Genomic DNA, 19,684 nt, shown 5'->3' with positions numbered 1-19,684 from the left:
TCTTAATTTTATGATTACTCCAATGAGACAAACAATAGCTAATAAAACAATCCGCTCTACTAGTGTAATGCTTCATTACGGCGAGATCCTTTTCAGCCAAGCGTTTCCTTCACAGGTGTTAAAGTAGCAACGGGGATTTCTGTACTATGAGCTCGTTTTTGTGGGCACTGAAAAAAAAAGCACTAATTTGAAATTCAGTACATTGCAATGTTAAATACTTGCCACAGTTTAAAACTACGTTAAGCTTTGCCTCTCCAAAAGCAAGCCATAATGTAAAATCACGTTTTTGATCCATTAGTTCTTTTCTCCCTTTCCCAAAACATTCCACCCAACTTCGTATTCAAATTCGAGAACTGGGATTTATTAAAAGGGTCTTCAAACGATGTTCTGTTTTTTTTTTTTTCCCTTTGGCCTTCAGATTTCGCAAGTGAAACTTCTGGCAATTTCAAGACCACACACATCAAACAAGAATAAAGCGAGGTAAAATGACAGATGAAATCGTATCCATGATGGGGACGATTTGTTTTTAGTACTTTTACTCTTTTTTTTTTTTTTCTGTCTTCAGGAAAGCAAAAGAACAGAACAATGTACCGTACCAAACGTACTAAAAGAACTTTCTAAAAATCAATTTAGGCCACATTCTTTTATCTTCTTTACGGAGATAAAGTGTGGGTTGAAAATCCACTCGCCTGATACTTCTTGTCAGTGACTCAAGGTCGTTAGGATAAAAATAAAGCTTCTAACTCAGAGGCTTCGCAGCCCTCCAGCGCTTTTAAAGAGGCTGAAAGCATCTACCGTCCCCTCTGGGCCCGTTAACACGACCAGAGCCACTGGACCCAAGTTTCCCAGCCCGCGAGCGTGCAAGGAGCCCAGGAAGGGAGGGGGCAGCACCCCGAGAGCCTGGCTCTGCCCAGGGCCGGGCCGGCGGGGCCCGCACCTCTGAACGCCGCCCCGGGAGAACGCCGCCCGGGGACCATCGGCCCTCGGGGCTACCCCAGGATTGGAGGGGAGGTGCCAGATTGGCACCGGCAACCCCGAGGAGCACTAACAGCATCCCCCGGGGACAGGGCCCGACCCCCGGGGACGGAGGAAGGCGCCGCCCGCGCCCAACCGTCCGGGCCCCGCAAGCAGCCCTCCGCCTGGAATTTGGGGACTAAGGGACCCCAGCGAGGGACCGCAGTCCCAAACCCGGGACCAGGAAGGGCGGTGGGGAGGGCGTGCAGTCTCCTCGGAGATATAGCAGGGACGGCAGCGGGAGTGGCCACGGGGCGGGCTCGGGGAAAGTTGGGCGCCTCACCTGCTCCTCCCGATGCAGCCGCTACCGCTCGCTGAGGGGAAAACATGGAGCCTCCGCCTCCAGCAGAAGGAGCTGGGGCGCAGAGAGGGGCGGGCTGGGGCGGGAACAAACGGGGCCCTGGAGGCGGGAAACGGGCGGGGCCTGGGCTCTAGAAGAAACTAAGGAGAATGAGGGCCGCGCAAAGCCGCGAGGGACCGAGCACAGAGTGGGTTAGGGAGGATCCACCAGCAGCCCGGGATGCAGCTGGGGCCGTGCGGACTGGGGCGGGAAAGAGCACGCGGCGGAACCCCGCCACCGCCCGACGCGTGTGCGCGTGCGCGGGAGCCCCACGAGCCGCCAGCTACCTGGGGCTGCGCAACTGGCGCAACGGTCCGCTGGGAATTGTAGTCCCACGCTCTCTGGGTACCCGCCCGCGGTCCCCATTCTGCACACTCATCGCGGGCCGGGAGGAAGTGGAAGAGAAAGGCGGGGCTTGACACGGCTCTTCGACGACTCAACTACAACTCCCAGCAGGCCGTACGGGGAGGGGATGGCCGGCCCGAGCGCGGACCGGCCTGTGATCCCAGCCCCGCCCCCTAGCCTTGTGGCCAGGCCCCGAGCTGAGGCTTTGGTATTACCTGCCTCGAACCCAACCCGCTGTGTTTGAGGCGGTTTCGGTGTTTAACCCTGGCCGGGGCCATAGGTAGGCGACACTCTGCCCAAAGGTCCGAAGGAGGCCTCAAACCTGGATGACGTGAGCATAACTATTTTTTAAAATGATTTTGACTTCACAAGGAGAGGAGGACGTGACATTGTCACCATCGTCAGCTTCACCTCATATTCCCGTCCTTGCCCACACCTGATGGTGCACTAACGCCACTCTAATAGCTAACGTAAGAACTTCCAGTGAAACTCCTTACACTGCCTTTGTGCAGTGTAAGCCATGGTCATCTTTTGTAAACCTCAGGTTTACAGAAACGTGTTTAGAAGCTGCTTTGGCAACCACACTCCTACTTAAATTGTATAGTAGATCAATATAAAACAGGGTTCTCCGAGAATGCTTTTATTCACATTACACATGTGATTGGGAAAATGACAGTTGTCACAATTGAAGAATGTTGTTATTTTATATTTGTTGGGGTAGGGGCAGTTTTCTTTGGGGTAAGTAGCAGGCAGGTGGAGCTTATGCAAGGCTAAATTATCTGTCCCACCACCACCTCTTCGCATCACTATTGCCTTATTCATTCGACAAATTGTTCCACTTTCTTTCTTCTGCCTCAGTCTTTAACTATTATAACCTACCCAGAACCTCCTTCCAGCTACCTCTAGCCCTGCCAACCCCTTGAGCTGTTTTTTTTACTTACGGAATGATTAGACCAGAGGTGAAGAGGTAAAGATAATTCAACCTAATCTTACCTAGACAAGTCTTCTTTTGATTTCTTTTCTCCTTTTCCTTCTTATTCTCTGCAGACTCTCAAGATTATTTGAATACCCTCCTCCGGGCTCTAGATCTGAGTCTAGATTAGATCTAAACCTACTCTGGTCATCAAGAAACTAGAAGTAAACATGAGGACAGAGGTTACCGAGGTTTCACAGTGGGTGTGCAGAAAGCAGGACCTATAAATGTGACACAAGTCCAAGGCATTATGTAACATGCTCAGAAAGAGAGAGGTGCCAGAGACCCATGACAAACTTGCAACCCACGGTGTAAGAATTTAAAATCGTGCATACATCCAGGTATTCTATGTTCCCCTTCCCCATCTCCATAAGACTTCTGACCATCTGACTCATGTTTTACTTCTCTTTTTTTTTTTCTGTCTCTTCCTACTAGAATATAAATTCCAAATAGGAATTTTTGTTTTTGTTCACTGCTACATTCCTAGTGCCTCAAACAATGCCAAGCAAATATTAGAAATTCAAATACTTATTTGAATGGATGAATAAAGAAGATAAATGTTACAGTTAACACCACTTACTCACTTTTTAGTTCTTTTAGTACTGTATACCTAATTTTTGCTTTTAAACAACAAACCCTGCCCTATTTTAAGAGTTCCCAATCGAGATCCACTGAAATCCATCCAATCAGGAAGTGACCAGCAAATACTGACATTACATCTTTCTCAATACAACGTCGTGAAGGTCAATATTAGCACATCAACCTTCCCCATACATTGTAGACATTTTTGGCATTAGGAACAACACAATACAAATTATAGGTGGACTTTAGGCTTAGTCATAGCTTAGAAAACAACCCCTGAAACGAGAAACTTTTCTATTGTTTTTGTTGTTTCCTTTTCAAATGTCCAGAGTCATCAAAACACTGGAGATTCAAAATGCTAAATATTGATTGAGGTAGATTAGAACCTGCCTTCAGCCAACTCACTCTGAATTGAGTCAGGCAGTATGACCAGAGGCTCAGCTCTCCTTGTGGTTTTCCAGAAGAAGAGACAGGAAGACATGTTTGGTTAAGGCCACTGGCTTTGTGGTCAGACTGACCTGGCTCTGAATTCTAGCTCTGATGCTCACTAGCTGTGTAAACTTGGGTGAATTACTTAACTTCTTTGAACTTGGTTCATCATCATCCACCAAATGATTTGAATACTCAAGTCACTGAGTTGTTGTAGATTAAATGAGCTGTAAGTGTTTGACAATTATGACTGATGCATGGTTAGTGCTCAAAAATTGGTAATCATTATATACCTTCTGGAAAAGCAAAACAAAGTCATAAATATTCAAGAAACTGAAGTATGTTACAAAGCACAAAAATAGCAAAATTGTTTTCTGCAGTTACATCCACTGTGACTCAGGTTCCAAAGCTTTCCAAAAATAGGACGTTTGTTATGTACCAGGCACAGTGTTAGGCAGTGATGATGCTGCAACAATGCATAAGACACATTCTTGTCCTCCAGAGACTCACAGCCTTGTGGGGTAAACAGCCAAGTAAGTAATTATCACTCAATCACTGTGCTGGGACACAGCTCAGCCTCTTCTCCTACCACCTACTTGCAGGATCCAGGATCCATGTTTAAGCAACAGTCTGGGCAGTCAGAAGGGACAGACTGGGGGGAGGATATAGCTCAAGTGGTACTGCTCATGCTTAGCATGCATGAGCTCCTGAATTCAATCCCCAGTACCTCCCCTGAAAATAAATAAACCTAGTTACCTACCCCTCAAAAAAAAAAAAAAAAAAAAAAAAGGACAGACTAGACTACTGGCTCCCTGGGCATCCTCTAAATACCTTACTTTGCTCCTGTATAAAATGAGGTAATGACTTGGTGTCCTAGTTTATACAGAGAAAACAGTCAACCCCAACTCATAGAGTATTTAAGTTGAATATCAGGCCCTCAACATAGTAACACAGTAAAAGCTCAAGACCTTTTAGTGTTTTGTTATTGTTACTGCAGCCAATAGCACAAATGTCTAACACTTCAAAAAGACACTAGAAAAGATCACTAGAATTTGCTGTTAAGGAAAGGAAGCAACATATTTGACAGTGTGTATAGCATGTCATCATTTGTGTTAGAAAAGGGTGGATGGACACAACATTGTAAAATGATTATAAATCAATAAAAAATGTTTAAAAAAAAAAGAAAGAAAAGGGTGGATGAGAATATAGATTTGTTATACTCACCTTTGCATTTGCTACAAGCTCCTAAAAGTAGTTACCTGTGTGAGTGTAGAAGGGGAGACCAGTGGATGGAGAGGGATTAGTGATAGAATAAAACTTCATAGTATATATAATTTTGAATGTGTGTGTGTATATATATATATATATATATATATAAAAGCATATATGAGATGTAAATATATTCAAAATATTTTTAAAGTAAATTTTTTTTTCTGAAAGTCAAGAAAAAAAATGTGGTAATGAGATGGCCTAGAAGACAAGGTGGGAAATAAGCTGTGTAAATACCAGTCCTATAAGGGCAGGACCAAGGACCAAGGAAGAAGAGTCCCAACTCAGGGCCTCAGCAATAAAAATTGCTCAGCAGAGCTCCTAAGAAATGTCTGTATTCCAGTGAGCACTTAAAAAGTCCTATTTGAGCTCTTCCTTGCCTGAAAACTTCCAATGAATCCCCATTAGCCTTAAGATGAAGCCTCAGTTCTTTAGGGCTATGTTAGTGCTTCTTCACACTTTGGCCCCAACACACCTTCCCCATTTTATCTCCCTTTTGTCCCAATTCAAGCCCTTGGATCTAGCCAACCTGGGCTAACCGCACCCAGAACATCTCCCACTTCTAAGCCTCTCCAGACACCATAAAATGTCGCATTGTCTTGTGTTGCACTAATGCAGCCTGTGGAAGGGAGGGCCAAGAGGGGATCAAATCAAGGCCAAGTTCCGCTAGACAAGCCAGCATGGAAGTGCTTCATGGGCTGGGCTGGGAGGAAGGGGTGTTTTTGCGACTAGTCTTCTCAGTAGGAGATCTTACTGTATACTTGAACAAAAGCAGCCCAAGCATTTGCTTCACATCATTCTCCCTTGCCTTCAGTGACCTCCTTACCACTCCAAACGCCTATCTGACTTTGAGCTTCTCCATAAAACTTCCCCAAGTCACTATAACTTCATAGTGATTCCCTGTACTCTTAAATTCATGTAATTCACTTGTCATCTAATCATAGCATTAGAGTTTTGTGTTGTTTGGGGTTGTTATTTAATGTATATTTTTCTTACTTTATGTGAGTGTGTTCTAAGCCCCTACTAGCTTGTAAGCTCAGGACAAACGTATTTTTTGGATCCCTCCATGTTTCCCAGGAAAGTATCATACATACAGCAGGTGACCAATAAACATTTGTGGAACAAATCGTGTATACAAAAAACATCCCAAGCAAGAGTCAGTCTCAGCGAAATTTATTGGTTCAGCCAAATAAAGCAGGAAGGAAAGCAGCTTCAGGAATTGGACCTAGCACAGAGGCCTCTTATGTAAAAATATCTGAAGGGTCTGAAGGGACCACATCAGTGTCTTGACTTATCTTCTCTCTGCTTCTAGGTATGGAAAACAGGCTTCCTTTCCAGCCAGTGTCTGCAGATCCTAGCAACTGCTATCAGGGTTAGGGACCAACATCATTCATTTCCTTATCCAGCACCTAATAATGTAAATTTTAAAATTATGCATTTATCAGAATGGGTAGATAACTAGCTTGATTGTCAGATTGGCTTGTATTTCTCTTTGCCATCTAAAGGACAGATTGCTGCATTATCAACTGATGCTGTAAGTGCCAGAGTAAGATATTTGCTGTTAATTTATTTTAGGAAATATTCTTCTGTGCCTTTTTCCAGAGTGTTTCAATAGCCAGGAGTTTTTTTCCTGTCTGGGTTTTACCTGACCTTAAAAACTGTCAAGGACAGATTTAGTGCACTGCCTGTTCTAGAAGATTTTCACTGGTCACTGCTTTTCCTCTCTGTGGCTGTTTGGCTGACTACCTCCCCCTTCATGAGGCTGCATCTTTACAGGATCTGCTGACTATAATTGCCCTTCAGGTCATCGATTGCTGCTTTAGCAATAACAAGGCCTACAATCTTGATTTTTAGTACTACCAGTCTACATTCCCCTTTTTAAAAGAATTATGCACATTTCAAATCATTCGACCAGATGTAGGGAAAAGGCCTTGAATTTTGCCAGCCAACAAAAGAGAAACCAAAAAAATGAAGAAAATCCAGTGTAAGCTAGATATCTGTTTTCAAACACATTTTCTGCTAAGGACCCCTTTTAGGCTACGAATATAATTCAATTGTGTCTTTTGCGCCATACTCTCAATTTTTAATACCTCATTTTACCATCCCCTATAACCACAGCCAGGATGTTATCTCCCGGCTCTTCGTTTCTCATTAGCTCAGCTTTTTTTTCTTTCAGAATATTTCTTCTCTACCTGTTAGTCTATTCAGAGGAAGACAACCTTTAGAAACGGTGACAAGGTAAGAATAAGGAGGTTCGGCTGCTGCATTGCAATGTGATTGGAATGAGTAATAGTTTTTCATTCTGTACAGCATCTTTCTCCACCTACCAGATAGGAGATCGTGCCTCCTCTGCCTCATGGTGATGAGATTACGACACATCCAGAAAAATTCATTAAGCACCTTGCAGAGAGGACCTACATTGTGGTTTTCACTTCACTGGAGTCACGGGCGGGAACACATTAGACAAAAGACATCGGCTCTGGAATTTGTGGGGAAAATATTCTCCATTAATGGAAGCAAAAAGAAACTTCTATCGTTAAAACACATAATCAGCCTAAAACGTTCACATAGAGAGCCTTGAAGAAACAGCCGCAGGGCCCCTCCCGCTTCGGCCGCAGTTGTGGGCGGGGCTTGTTGCTTTGCCACGCCCCCTTGCGCCAAGTCCCCAAGGGGCGCGGCCCACCCCGACCACTGGTTCCGGTGCTGCCTGAAGCCAGTTTTGCCCCTCCTTCCCCGCGGAGGGACAGTTCTTGCGCCTGCGCCCTGCGTCGCTGGGCGCCTCGGCGCGGCAGACGCCCGCCCCCCGCCTCCGACGCCCACCCCCAAGGCCATTTGTGCGCCTGCGCGCTCGCGCTCCCGCCCTCTCGCGGCGCCCGGCTGAGTCAGTCAGTCTGTCGGAGTCCGTCCTCGGAGCAGGAGGGGCGAGGCGATTTTGGAGAAGCAGCTGCCCGATTATTTTCTTTCCCCTCCCTGTCTCCCGTCCCGCATCTCTCTTCACCCCTTTCCCGCCCTTGCTCGCGCAGCCATGGCGGAGCCGTCGGCGGCCACTCAGTCCCCATCTGTCTCCTCGTCGTCCTCCGGGGCCGAGTCCTCGGCGCTCGGCGGCGGCGGCAGCGGGAGCCCGGGAGCCTGCCCCGCCCTGGGGGCGAAGAGCTGCGGCTCCTCCTGTGCCGGTGAGGCGCGCCGGGGGGACCTTGCCATCGGGAGGGGGGCGTACGGGGTCGGGGACGGCAAATCGCCCTCTCGTTTTATAGGCTTCAGCCCCCGGGAACGAGCGTCTGGAAAATGGGCTAAGGGGGAGGGGAGCCTAAGGTCGTGCCGACGGTGAGGAAATAACGGGGTGTGAGGAAAACAGGTTGGGGGCGGGGAGATATTCTAGAGAGTGGGCGTTAGCGCGGAGGCCCGGCGGGTCGGGAAAGGCACCAGTTCGCGGGAGCCGTCCACCGAACCGGGGCGATTTAATGGAAGATTAGAGAGATTGAGAGGATTGGGATAGGTTGATGGCAGGAGAAATGATTCGTTAGGATTTTGAGGGGATGACGGTGAAAGGGTTGCATTGCAGCTTTGCAGACAGGTGTTGACATAATCATTTATGGTAGTCTTCCAAAGAAACACTTCTCTTTTTTTTTTGGTTGCCCGGGGGAAGGATGAGGAAGTTTAATGGAAACACTGTAGGCATTTTCTATACCGTTTTCATCTGCCTTTAATTTTTTTGTGCTCAGACTCTAAATGCCCGATTTTTCTGAGGCTCGGAGGTAGAAGGAGGCGTGATGAGAATAGCTCGGGGAAGATTTGGGAGGGAGCTGCTGATGGTCCAAGATGGATCCGTGGCTGCATCTGCAACACAGCCTACTCTTCACTGGCGTGGCTTGGGGATGGGGACACGCAATTAGTTGCTTATATTCTAAAAGATAATAAATAGAGTCATGCCAAGCCATCAACATATTTTAATTTCATGCTTTCTGTCGGCTGTTATTGATCGAGGTACAACAGAAGGGGGTGTTTACCGCAGAAAGGGGGGAGGGGAGAAAAATTCAGACAAAGCCGAGCCTGGTGGAACCCCCTTCTCCTCCCGTCTCTGTGAAAGACTAGGAGGGAAGCTGCAGGCGGCTTTTACTTTCCATTGTATACGCGTCTGCCTGCTGGTGGGAGCTGGCTGGCAAGCTCCCCTCGTGCAGAGATCTGCAGTGCAGATGCCTTCTTGAGGGGGAAAAAAATGCACCATGAGCAGGTGGTGGTTCTTAAGGGAACTCAGTCTTTGAAGCGAAAAAAAAAAGCTCTTTGCCAAAGGAAGAGCAATAAGCTCGGGCGCGTACAGGTAATTTTATTCTTTAGTTAACCTTAAAGGATTTTGAGAGGTTTTTAAATGCTTCATTGTCTCCTTTGCCAGAATCTTGGGTTGATTGTTCTAAAGAACAAAATTGATCTTAGCTTTAAGTATATTTTTTACGTGCTTTTGGAACAGTGGATTTCCACCTAAGAGCTTTAGTACCCAGTTGGATTTTCCAGTGTGGTTGTGACCGTTTAAGTAGAAAAACAGTGTCAGAGGGAGCTTCTGCAAGGTCAAAATTGGCTGTTCAGATAAAGGAATGAAGCAGCAAATTTAGAACCCTTGTCCGCTTTAAACCACCACTGTTTCCCCTCCAGATTTTTATGTTCTGGGCAAAGGTCCAGATTAACAGCAGCTTCCCCATATACTTAGCAACTTGGTGTTTTGGCTTTAGTCACTTGTCATTGCTTACTGTTTGGTTGTCGTCCTTTTTGTGCATATCTTTTAATGTTTCTTGATTTAAAATTTTTGATTCATTTGAAAAACAAATTAGAAACCTTTTCTACCTTAAACTCCATTGCAAATATATATTAATATTGTGTAAAAATCATTAATACAGTTTTAGGGGGTTCAATGCAAGATCCTCATTTGGTCACTACTTGAAAAGTTTAGCTTAAGACACTGCAATGTATAGTCATCGTTTCATTGCAGAAGCTCTTCCTCCTTGCAAAATGTTTTCTCCATCTGTCAGAGGAAATATGTCTTGCTTCTGCACAATGAAAATAAGATGAAGTTTTTATTCCAAAATTTAACTCATTTAAAATGGATACTAAAAAAAAACTGCCTGGGTTATTTAAAAAATCTGTAAGTGTTGGTATCAACCTTTAGCTTCCCTTTCTTTCACCAAACTCCTCTTGGTTTTAGAGACTTTGAAAAATAGAAAAAGAAGAGTGAGTGGTTGCTTGGTGCCTGCAGAAAACAGTTGTGTCTTCACTGACCTGTCTAGTAACACATTATAGAAATTTAGTTCCTACCTAAAGGTAGTGAGTGAGTGATAGCACTCTCTGATGTTAGTGCAGCTGGCAATGATGTATGCATGGTGAAGATCAGGGGCCAGGATTGGCTTCCCAGATTTCTGCCTTTGATCAAAACCGAGAGTTTAAAAAGCAAAAATTTGAGGTTGAGGTAAAAGAGACTTAAATAGCGTTCTTTTCAGAGTGAGGTTTGCCTTATTAGATATCAAGGGTAGATACGTGTCTACTGTCTGAACTTTAAAAGTGCTTTGATAGTTCACTATCTGTAGTCTTTGAAATTCTGTAACTTGCTAGAGACTATTCTTTATTATCGCTATGAAAATCATGATGTCATAATAAAGCTACGTTTCTTGTATCTGTTCATGGAAGTTAGCTAAAAGCAAAAACGCTTGGACAGCTTAAAAAAAAAGATTTTTGCTTTAAATACTTTTTCCTCTCTTGTGAAACTTAGTTCTGTGTACTTTTTATGGGATCATTTTCACACTTTGTTCTAACATGTCAATCATGTAAATAAGTAATTTGTACTTTCAGTCTTAAGTAAAAAAGAACTCTAACCACCTGTTCAACACTGACATTATCTGAATTATATTCATGTCAAATTAGCAGTGGCACTATAACATGGTGCCCCAGAGACACCTAGATTTCAGTCCTGACTCTTTCTCTCATTAATTGTATGACTTTGTGCAAATCCTAAGCCTCCGCACATTGTGACCTAGACAAGTCTGCTTTGCTGCCCCTAAACCATAACTTTTATTGAATAACAATACCTAATATTTGATACATCTATTTGCAAATTTCAAACACATAGATACAAAAAAATGATTGAATTACAAGTGAGAAATCATAATCTTCCTCATGATACAGGAACATTTCATACCTTTTTCTTTGTGAAAGTGAATCAATTGTTTTAGCTTTTGACCCCTCACATAAATGTCTTAAAGCTGCCACTCCGTTCACTTAGCTGATCTGTTGAAGAAGCAAGGGAGAGCCAAGATGCCTCATAGATAGTTTGGCATCAATATGCTTAAATTTCTACGGCATTCTGACCATAATAAATATAGTTATGATGCAGTATGAAACTCCTAACAGTGGAAGCAAGAGTACAGGAGACAGCAAGAATGGTCAAGTCAGTATGGTTTACAAATGCCTGTTGGCTTGGATGGTTTTTATTCTCTGGAAATAGAAAATTTCTTTTAATGCCGTTTTCTTTTGGAGTCGAATTCACAAATAATTTAGCCACTCTGATCAAGAAAACCAGTCTACGTATATTTAACAGTTATACCTGCCTTAAATTGAAATCTCTACGGTATTGTTTATGAAGTAGCTGGTAAGAGCATCAGTGTTTTTAATTTTAATTTAGAGATGGTTTGAAAACAAAATAATGTTAATACTATTATTCGTCCTGATATAAGAGGATTATTTTGTAAATAAAGTTTGGTAGTGAAGGAATTGGTGACACGTCATTGAAAGGCAAAGGGAAAATTAAAGTTCTCAGGTTTGTTTGAACCAAGAAGTTGTTCTGTAGAAGGGCACTTCTCTTTACAGTAGACATAAATCTAGAATTTACCATTTTTGTAATTCTCAGCAGAATTACAAAGATTCCAAATAAATGATTAACTATGCATATATGTTGTATGTACCAAGCTTATAGTTTGTGTTCAACTTTATTATTAATGATGAATTTATAATTGCCTCCTAAACTGTACAGACTTGGGGAAAATACATAAATTTCAGAGTAAAACTTTTTGGATAAAAATTACCAAGTTGATATTATGTTAATATAATTTAAGTCATTCTGAAGTTGTCCAGGAAACTGATTTACCTTTTATTCTGTTTATTTATAACAGCCATTAATTCTAGAATTATTTTGGACCTTTGGGTATATTATAGATGTTATGGAAAAGAATGCATGCTAAATAAGTTTAGCTGTAATCAGTATTGCTTGTGATTGCATCATTTAAGTCTTTTACTACATATCTGTGTCTAGTAACATCTGTTACTTAAAGTTATTACTAAAGTAAGACGTGTTACTCTGTGATACTGCAATTTCAGAGAGGATCTCTTTTTATACTGTATAGGATTCACGATTCTGTTTTACACTTTGTGGTATGGTGGGTAATTGTCGGCAGTCAGCTTCCTCTTGTGATGGTCTTTTTAAATTTCAAAGAAATAATTATGTTTTCTCCAATCAGCTGACTTTGTTTTCCGATAAGGACATCATCATAACCTAAGGGGGAGAGGGGAATAAGTGAGCTTTTTGACATGTTCCTCACTGACAGTTTGCCCTTGCGGATATATTGAGGGGTATTCTAGAAAACGTTGTTAGCAAAACTAATACAGCACCCCCTTTGTCCTGTTATCTGAAAGCATTTCAACTAAGCATTGTCTTCATCTTACATCGAGAGTGGAAATACTTGATTTTTATGTCTTACATTTGTGTATTGCATTATGGTTTAAGTTGTGCCCATATATTAACTTCAACAAATGTTTGAGCATACAGTAAGCTCTTCGTTAGGTGCTGTGGGAAATAGGAAGGTAAATAAAACATAGATCATCTCTCTAAGAGGCTGTGTTCAATAGGAGAAAGACTTGCATTATGTTTATTTGTGAGGTCTGTAGCAAAATAAATCTGACTTTAGATGAGGAATCAGATTTAGAGAGATTAAGTGATATGCCCAAAGGTTTGTGGCTGTGAAGTTGAGAGTAAGATAAAAAACAGGGATTGAGGGCCCAGTTCAGTTCTCTTTCAAATGTATACACTGCTTCTCTTTATTTGAAACAACATGTAATAAAAATGCTTCAGTGACTCTCTTAAATTCAGTTACTGGTTAACTGAATTCAGTTAACTTAGAAATCTTAACTTCTGCTTAACTTCCTAAGCCAAGTGCCTTTTTGATCCACTGTTATACAGAAAATTCTCTTGTCAAGTTTACCAGTTATTTTCCACATTGTTAAATGCAGTGGTCACTTCTCTTCATTTTTAATGCCCTTGACTTTTATCTTTCCTGCATACAACAACTAGCAAATTCTGTTGATTCTACCTTCAGAATATATTTATTGATTACCAGTTTTCTCAAGCTCCATTGTTATGACCCTGGTCCAGGCTGTTATAGCTGTCCTGGATTACTGCAAATGTCTCCTAACTGGTCTCCAGACTTTCTCCCTGGCTTCTCTTCAGTCTTTTCTTGACACAGCAGCTGGTGTAAGGGTGTGAAAAATATAAGTCAGATCATTTCATTCATTAGCAGATGCTCCAGTGGCTTCCAATCACATTTAGATTAAATGCCAAAATCCTTAGAAGGCTTATGAAGCCCTACAATATCTGGCCCCAGATTCCCCCTTGCTCATCCAGCTTTGGCTACACTGATCTTGCTGTTCTTCACATCAGGAATATTTCTCTCTCAAAGTATTATTTGCTATTCACTATACCTAGAAAGCTCTTCCCCCATATATTCTTGTAGCTCTTCACTCTCTCACCTCCTTTAGGTATTTGCCTGGCTGCCTTATCTAAATTGCACAAGAGGAAAAGCAAACACTTTATAGGCCTTTCCTGTTTTATTTTTCTTACCATTTGTTATAATCTGTCTTAGGGTATTTGACCTACTCTGTTTATTGCCTGTCTTCCACACTAGAATATAAGTTCCATTAGAGTGGAGATTTTTGCTGTTTTATTCACTATCTGTCTCTAATGCCTGAACAGCACCTGGCACAAAGCAGGCCCTCAGATATTTTTGAATGAGAGAAGACAGTTTATCATTTCTGTTCAGCAACTGAAATTAATCCTTAGCTCATAATAGATGTTTAGTAAATATTTATGGAATGGATGGATGGAGAAACTCTCTTCCCAGAAAAAATATGCATATCAATAAAGTAGTACATAAATTCTCACAGATTCATAAAGTACTGTAAAATCCGCTCATAAACTTCAGGTTAAGAAAATTTGGTTTTTAAAAATCAAGTTATAAGTTTTACAAAAACTTATGGAAATTGATGTATTCTTTTAGGTGCTAAGGAGAGAATTTCCATGTAAGCGCATAAAACTTTATCCATAATAAATACATCTTATCTTTAAGATTGGCTTCTTTTACTCCAATCTTTACTTCTGGACTCGAGGTATTTTCCACTAATGGTTTTAGTCCAGAAAACTGTAACCACTTGAATGTCACATTTTGGTGTATTAGAAAGAGACTCACTTCTAATAAGGACTCAGTGGTACGCTTGTCTGATGTGTCAGAGTTTTAAAATATGTTAAAATAAGTTTAATTTCCATCTACTCCTAACAGAATCTGATATTTTGATTAGATACATCTCAAACATTATTTGAAGAAGGGTAAGACATTCCTAACAGTAAATGTAGTGCTACTTTAAAAGTTGGGTTATTAAAGTATTTGTAACCAAGTTACTATTTATACAGTCCATTTTGGTTTTTTGTCCGACTTTCTAATTTTGTTTCTTTTGCAACAAGAATTCTACTTGTTCTTCCTCTTAGACTGCATATACATTTACTCCACAAATGTAAAAAGAAAGCTTTCCAGCTCTTTTTAGTGTAACAGAGTGAGCATCTTGACTCATACTAGGGAGAACTACAGCTTTAGTAACTACTGCACTAGTGGGACTAAAGTCCCATCGTCAGTCTTTTTTAATTTTTTTTCTTCCAGATTTATTGAGATTTAATTGACGTACAGCACTGTATACTTTTTTGGGGGTGGGTGGAGGTAATTAGGTTTTTTATTTATTTTTTTAATGGAGGTACTGGGGATTGAACCCAGGGCCTCATGCTTACTAGGCATGCACTCTGCCACTGAGCTATATCCTCCATACTCAGAGTCTGTTTTCGAAATAACAATTTAAACTCTAACTGTTTGGTTTTCACCAAACATTTATTAAGGCTCTATAGTGTTTAGTCCTCCATATTCTGTTCCTTCTACTGGCCATCATATTCTGTACCTCATGAAGGAAACAGGGACATCTAAGATGGTCCTTAACCCTAAGGTACTTCCAATCAGGTTGAAATTTATTTCTGACAGCAAATAAATTGAATTTATTTAACTAGATATTAGATCTTATCTAGATTTATTGGTTCCAGAGGACTAAAACATGAATTGGCCAATTTTCAGTAGTTACATTAGCTCTATGTAGGTAAATAAAAAATCAGCATGCTGGTTTATGTAGATTTTCCCCACTCCTTAAGTGTGGAAAGTGCTTAGTGGCTTGCTTCCAAAGAGTACAGTATAAAATGGTAGGGAGCAGTACTGTGGAGAAACTTGGCAAACCCCACCTCAGCCAGGGGATCAAGGTTAACATCGTCAGTGATAAGTCATATTGATATACCCTTGTCATGATATGACAAGGATGGCTCTTCACCTCAGTGGTAATCCTGCCTAAAGCTCGCAACTCCAGTCTAACCATGAGAAAAACATCAGACAAACCGAAATTGAGGGACATTATGTAAAATTCTGATCAGTACTACTCAGAACTGTTAAGATCATCAAAAGTAAGGAAAGTCTGAGAAATTGTCATAGTCCAAAGGACTATGTTCCATCTTCAGAGACATGATGACAAAATGGGATGTGATATCCTGGATGAGATCTTGGAACAGAAATGAGCATTGAGGAAAAATTAAATCTCAACGAAGTATGGGCTTTAAATATTAGTAATGTATCAGTATTATTTCATTAATTGTGACAAATGTACCACCACACTAATATAACATGTTAACAATGGGAGAAACTGAGTGCTAGGTGTAAAGCAACACTGTACAATCTTTTCACCTTTTCTGTAAATCTAAAATTATTCTAAAATAAAATTTTAAAAAGGACAGAAAGCCTTAATCATGAAATAAAAATTGCTTTGGGAGAAGTAGATGGTCCAAGTAATGCAGTGGAGATCTAGCCAGCACAAAAGGATAAGAAAAAGAAATAACATAAAGTTTGGGGGGGAATCAATCTGCCAATTCCTGGAGCTCTGATGGGGGAAGGGGTAGTAATTGACTCAGTTTAGTAATTGGTTCATTTTCTACCAAGATGGTCTTAGTTGCCATCAAGAATTGTGGTCAAGAGAAAGAGTGGAAAGACTACCCTTTTTTTGTGGCCTGCAGAATTTTTCCTGAAAGTAACTTGCCTCTTGGTCTAAAAATATAGGCTGTGTTCTGCTGATGGTGAAGGACACATAGCTCCAAAATAAACAGTTCATTGAAACAGTATTTTTACTACAGGTTAGAAAATTCAGACAGTTAGATTTATGTAGTATATTTTCCCCCTGATCTAAATCAAAACTTGAATCCCACATCCAATCCAAAGCTTTTTTTCTCTTCCTCTCTCCCCCAACAATACATCTAGCACAGGCTTGACAAGAATTTGAAAACCTCCACTAGTGTGCCCTTTTGCTGTTTTCCTCCTTGTTTTTCCACTTCTTACCTACTCAGTATCCTGCTGGAGAGAAGGGTTAAGAGCTAAAGGGATGGGGTCTAACCTTACTGGTTAATGGAATTTTAAAATATTGAGAGGAGAGGGCAGTAAAAATGCAGGATTGTTAAAAGAAACTCATTTGAAATTAAGCAATCAGCAACCTAAAATAATCCCATGTATATAAACCTCATGGTAACTGCAAACCAAAAATCTATATATAAATAAATACACACAAAAAAAAGAGAAAGAAATCCAAACATAACACTAAAGATAGTCATCAAATCACAAGGGACAAGAACAAAATAAGAAATAAATCAGACAGAGAAAGACAAATACCGTATGTTATCACTTAAATATGGAATCTAAAAAGTTAATGAATGAATATAACAAAACAAACAGACTCACAGATAATAGAGAACAAACTGGTGGTTACCAGTCAGAGAGGGAATGGGAAGGGGATTAAGAGCTACAGACTACTATTTATAAAATAAATAAGCTGCAGGAATGTATTGTACAACACAAGGAATATAGCCAGTGTTTTATAATAACTTTAAATGAAGTATTATCTGTAAAAATTTTGAATCATCAATCAATAAATGACACTGAATCCTCAGCTTATATAACTAACCCCAGTAGAAATAAGATTCAATAAATAATAATCATGAGACTTGAAAAAAATAAAATATAGATGAAAGAGAAGATCAGGCACTCCAGCAAAGTGCATTACATAACTTTTCTAATTACTCAGAATATAGCTCTAGTCATGATAAAGATGTAAATGTTGAAGGCACATGTAAAAGGTTAAATAGAAATAATTTATGAAATGTGAATGGAAACAAAGCAGTATTTCTAAATATTAAGTATATCACTTCTTACATGTGATTGAGTTCACAAGTAATTAAATTAAAAACAATGTCATAAGTATAACAACAATAAAAATATGTGTATATAAATTTGGCTGGTAAATTTTCAGGTAGATAACACATACATTTCAGACCAGCAATATAAAGGCAGGTGATCTGAGTGGTAGAATGATAGAGAAGGAAAGGCACAGGCTTTCAGGAAAAGTTTAGGGTTAAATCTTTTTTTTTAATTTTTAAAAATTTTTTTAGTAAGTTGTTTGTTGTTGGGCAGGTGGTAATTAGGTTTTGGTTTTTTTGTTTGTTTGTTTTTTTAGTGGTGGTGCTGGGAATTGAACCCAGGACTTTGTGCATGCTAAGCATCACTGAGCTATACCCTCCTCCCCCAGGCTTAAGTCTTGATTCTGACACTTAAAATCTTCAGTTTTTGTAAGAATTTGATTTAATAAATACTTAGTTCAGTGTCTGTCACAGATATTCAAGACTCAGTAAGTAAATGGAAGCTCTGTTTTCAAAGAGGCAGTTTTTAAAAATTTTGACAGTTTGTTGCAGCTTAAAGTATTATGAAGATTTAAAACCCAATGGTGTGAAGACTAATAAGATTATTCAATAAACAGTTTTATTGAAGACTACTCAATAAACAGTCTTACTGAAGATTATTCAATAAACAGTTTAGAGATCCCATTTTAAGTGTCCTTTTCCCCTGTCTAATGTCACTAACCCATTCCATGTAGGTGGGGAGAATAGGTATGTGTTAGGAATTATAAGAAAAATGGATGTTCATAACAGAAAATTTAGGAAACAAAAAATATAAAGAAAATTAAAAGTCAGTATATCCTTTCATTTTGTAATAATTCTTTTTTAAAATAATACATGTTCATCATTTTCAAAAACTCAAACACAGAAGCAAAAAACAATTCTCATAATCCCTCTGCTCAGAGAGTGAATATCATTATCCCTTTTACTTCTTACGTGAATTTGTATTTTTTACCAAAATGAAGTCACATTACTTAAATTACTTTTGTAATGTTTTTTTATTCTGTGTATTATCAACATTGTTTAGTGTCAGTAAATTCTCATCTACAATACAATTTTTAATGAATAGTATCCCATTGTATGGATATACCAAACCTATTTAACCAGTCTCTAGTAGACCTTTATTAAGTTTCCTTAATATTTGTGATGAACAATCTTTTAACTATAGATTTATTATTTTATTTATAAATAAATTCATTATTTATTGGAAATAGATTTCATTGGGTCCACTCGTGCTTTTTTATCCCTTATCTTCTAGGAACTTCCCAGACTTTGTTCCTGTTTCTTTTTTATGTATCTTCGGTCTTTTTGCTTTTACTTGGTTCTTTCTCTCTATAAATATGCTTGTCATTTCCATTCCTAAAAATCTTTCCCTCAACTCTGCCTCTCCCTGTAGCTGCTGCTCAGTTTTCAGTCCTTCCCTTTATCACACATACTTGCTGTCAGTGCTTTTTAAATTTCCATTCGCTCCTCAGCTTTTAGTGTCTGACCACCTCCCCACCACTCTAACTATAGAGTCATCAGTGCTAACTTGATTACTTAATTTTAGTGACCCATTTCAAAGTCTTTGCCACTCATTGGCTTTTGACTCTTAATCATTTTCTAAAGCTTTCTTCAAGCGATATCATTTCCCCCCAAATCGACTCATTTTTGTCTCCTTCACTAGTTCTTCTTTCTTACTCTTTAAATATTGGTAGTGTATCTCAGAATTCCATTGTAATACCCTCTGATTCTCCCTGGACAAATTAATTAACTCCAACGGTGTCAGTTCTCATCCAAATGTTAACTCTCAGATATTTATCTATAACTCGTACCTTTCTCTCCTGAGCCTGTCCACATTGCTAAACAGTTTCCACTTAGATATGCCTTAGACAGCTTATTTTTTAGTGGAAGTTAATATAAAGAATTCCTTCTTTCATACACCAACCAGTGATATTTCATTTAGTCCTTTAGTCCTTTATTCCTTTGAGTTTTGTTTCTCCAGTCTCCAACATCCAACTGGTTCCAAATCCTGTCCATTCTGTCTTATCATATCTATTCCCTCATTACCATCCTCAGTGCCTTAGTTTAAGCCCTCATGTCTTTCCAAGATAAGATTATGCAAGAAAAGATTAAGCTTTTCAGT

The 19,684-nt window shown here is 40.1% G+C and overlaps 2 protein-coding genes and 1 non-coding gene across 3 annotated transcripts in view; 1 reads left to right on the top strand and 2 right to left on the bottom strand.

Annotated features, from left to right (window-relative positions):
• ATL3 (atlastin GTPase 3) overlaps nucleotides 1-1,603 on the bottom strand; it is a 44,092-nt gene extending 42,489 nt beyond the window's left edge. Inside the window, exon 1 of the mRNA XM_010994728.3 lies at nucleotides 1,298-1,603. Within this exon, the coding sequence (XP_010993030.1) occupies nucleotides 1,298-1,343 (46 nt within the window). The 5' untranslated portion in view covers nucleotides 1,344-1,603. The remainder of the gene's footprint in view (nucleotides 1-1,297) is intronic.
• Nucleotides 1,604-7,765: 6,162 nt separating this feature from the next.
• RTN3 (reticulon 3) overlaps nucleotides 7,766-19,684 on the top strand; it is a 55,223-nt gene continuing 43,304 nt past the window's right edge. Inside the window, exon 1 of the mRNA XM_031448522.2 lies at nucleotides 7,766-8,125. Coding sequence (XP_031304382.1) covers nucleotides 7,978-8,125 — 148 coding nt within the window. The 5' untranslated portion in view covers nucleotides 7,766-7,977. The remainder of the gene's footprint in view (nucleotides 8,126-19,684) is intronic.
• Nucleotides 15,001-15,073, bottom strand: TRNAT-AGU (transfer RNA threonine (anticodon AGU)). Its single transcript has one exon. It is a non-coding gene; the product is annotated as a tRNA-Thr (tRNA).

This window comes from Camelus dromedarius, chromosome 12 (genome assembly GCF_036321535.1).
Source record: "Camelus dromedarius isolate mCamDro1 chromosome 12, mCamDro1.pat, whole genome shotgun sequence".
NCBI classification, from domain to species: Eukaryota; Metazoa; Chordata; class Mammalia; order Artiodactyla; family Camelidae; genus Camelus; species Camelus dromedarius.
The sequence above is the reverse complement of the archived record's forward strand: the minus strand, read 5'-3'. Positions and strand labels throughout refer to the sequence as shown.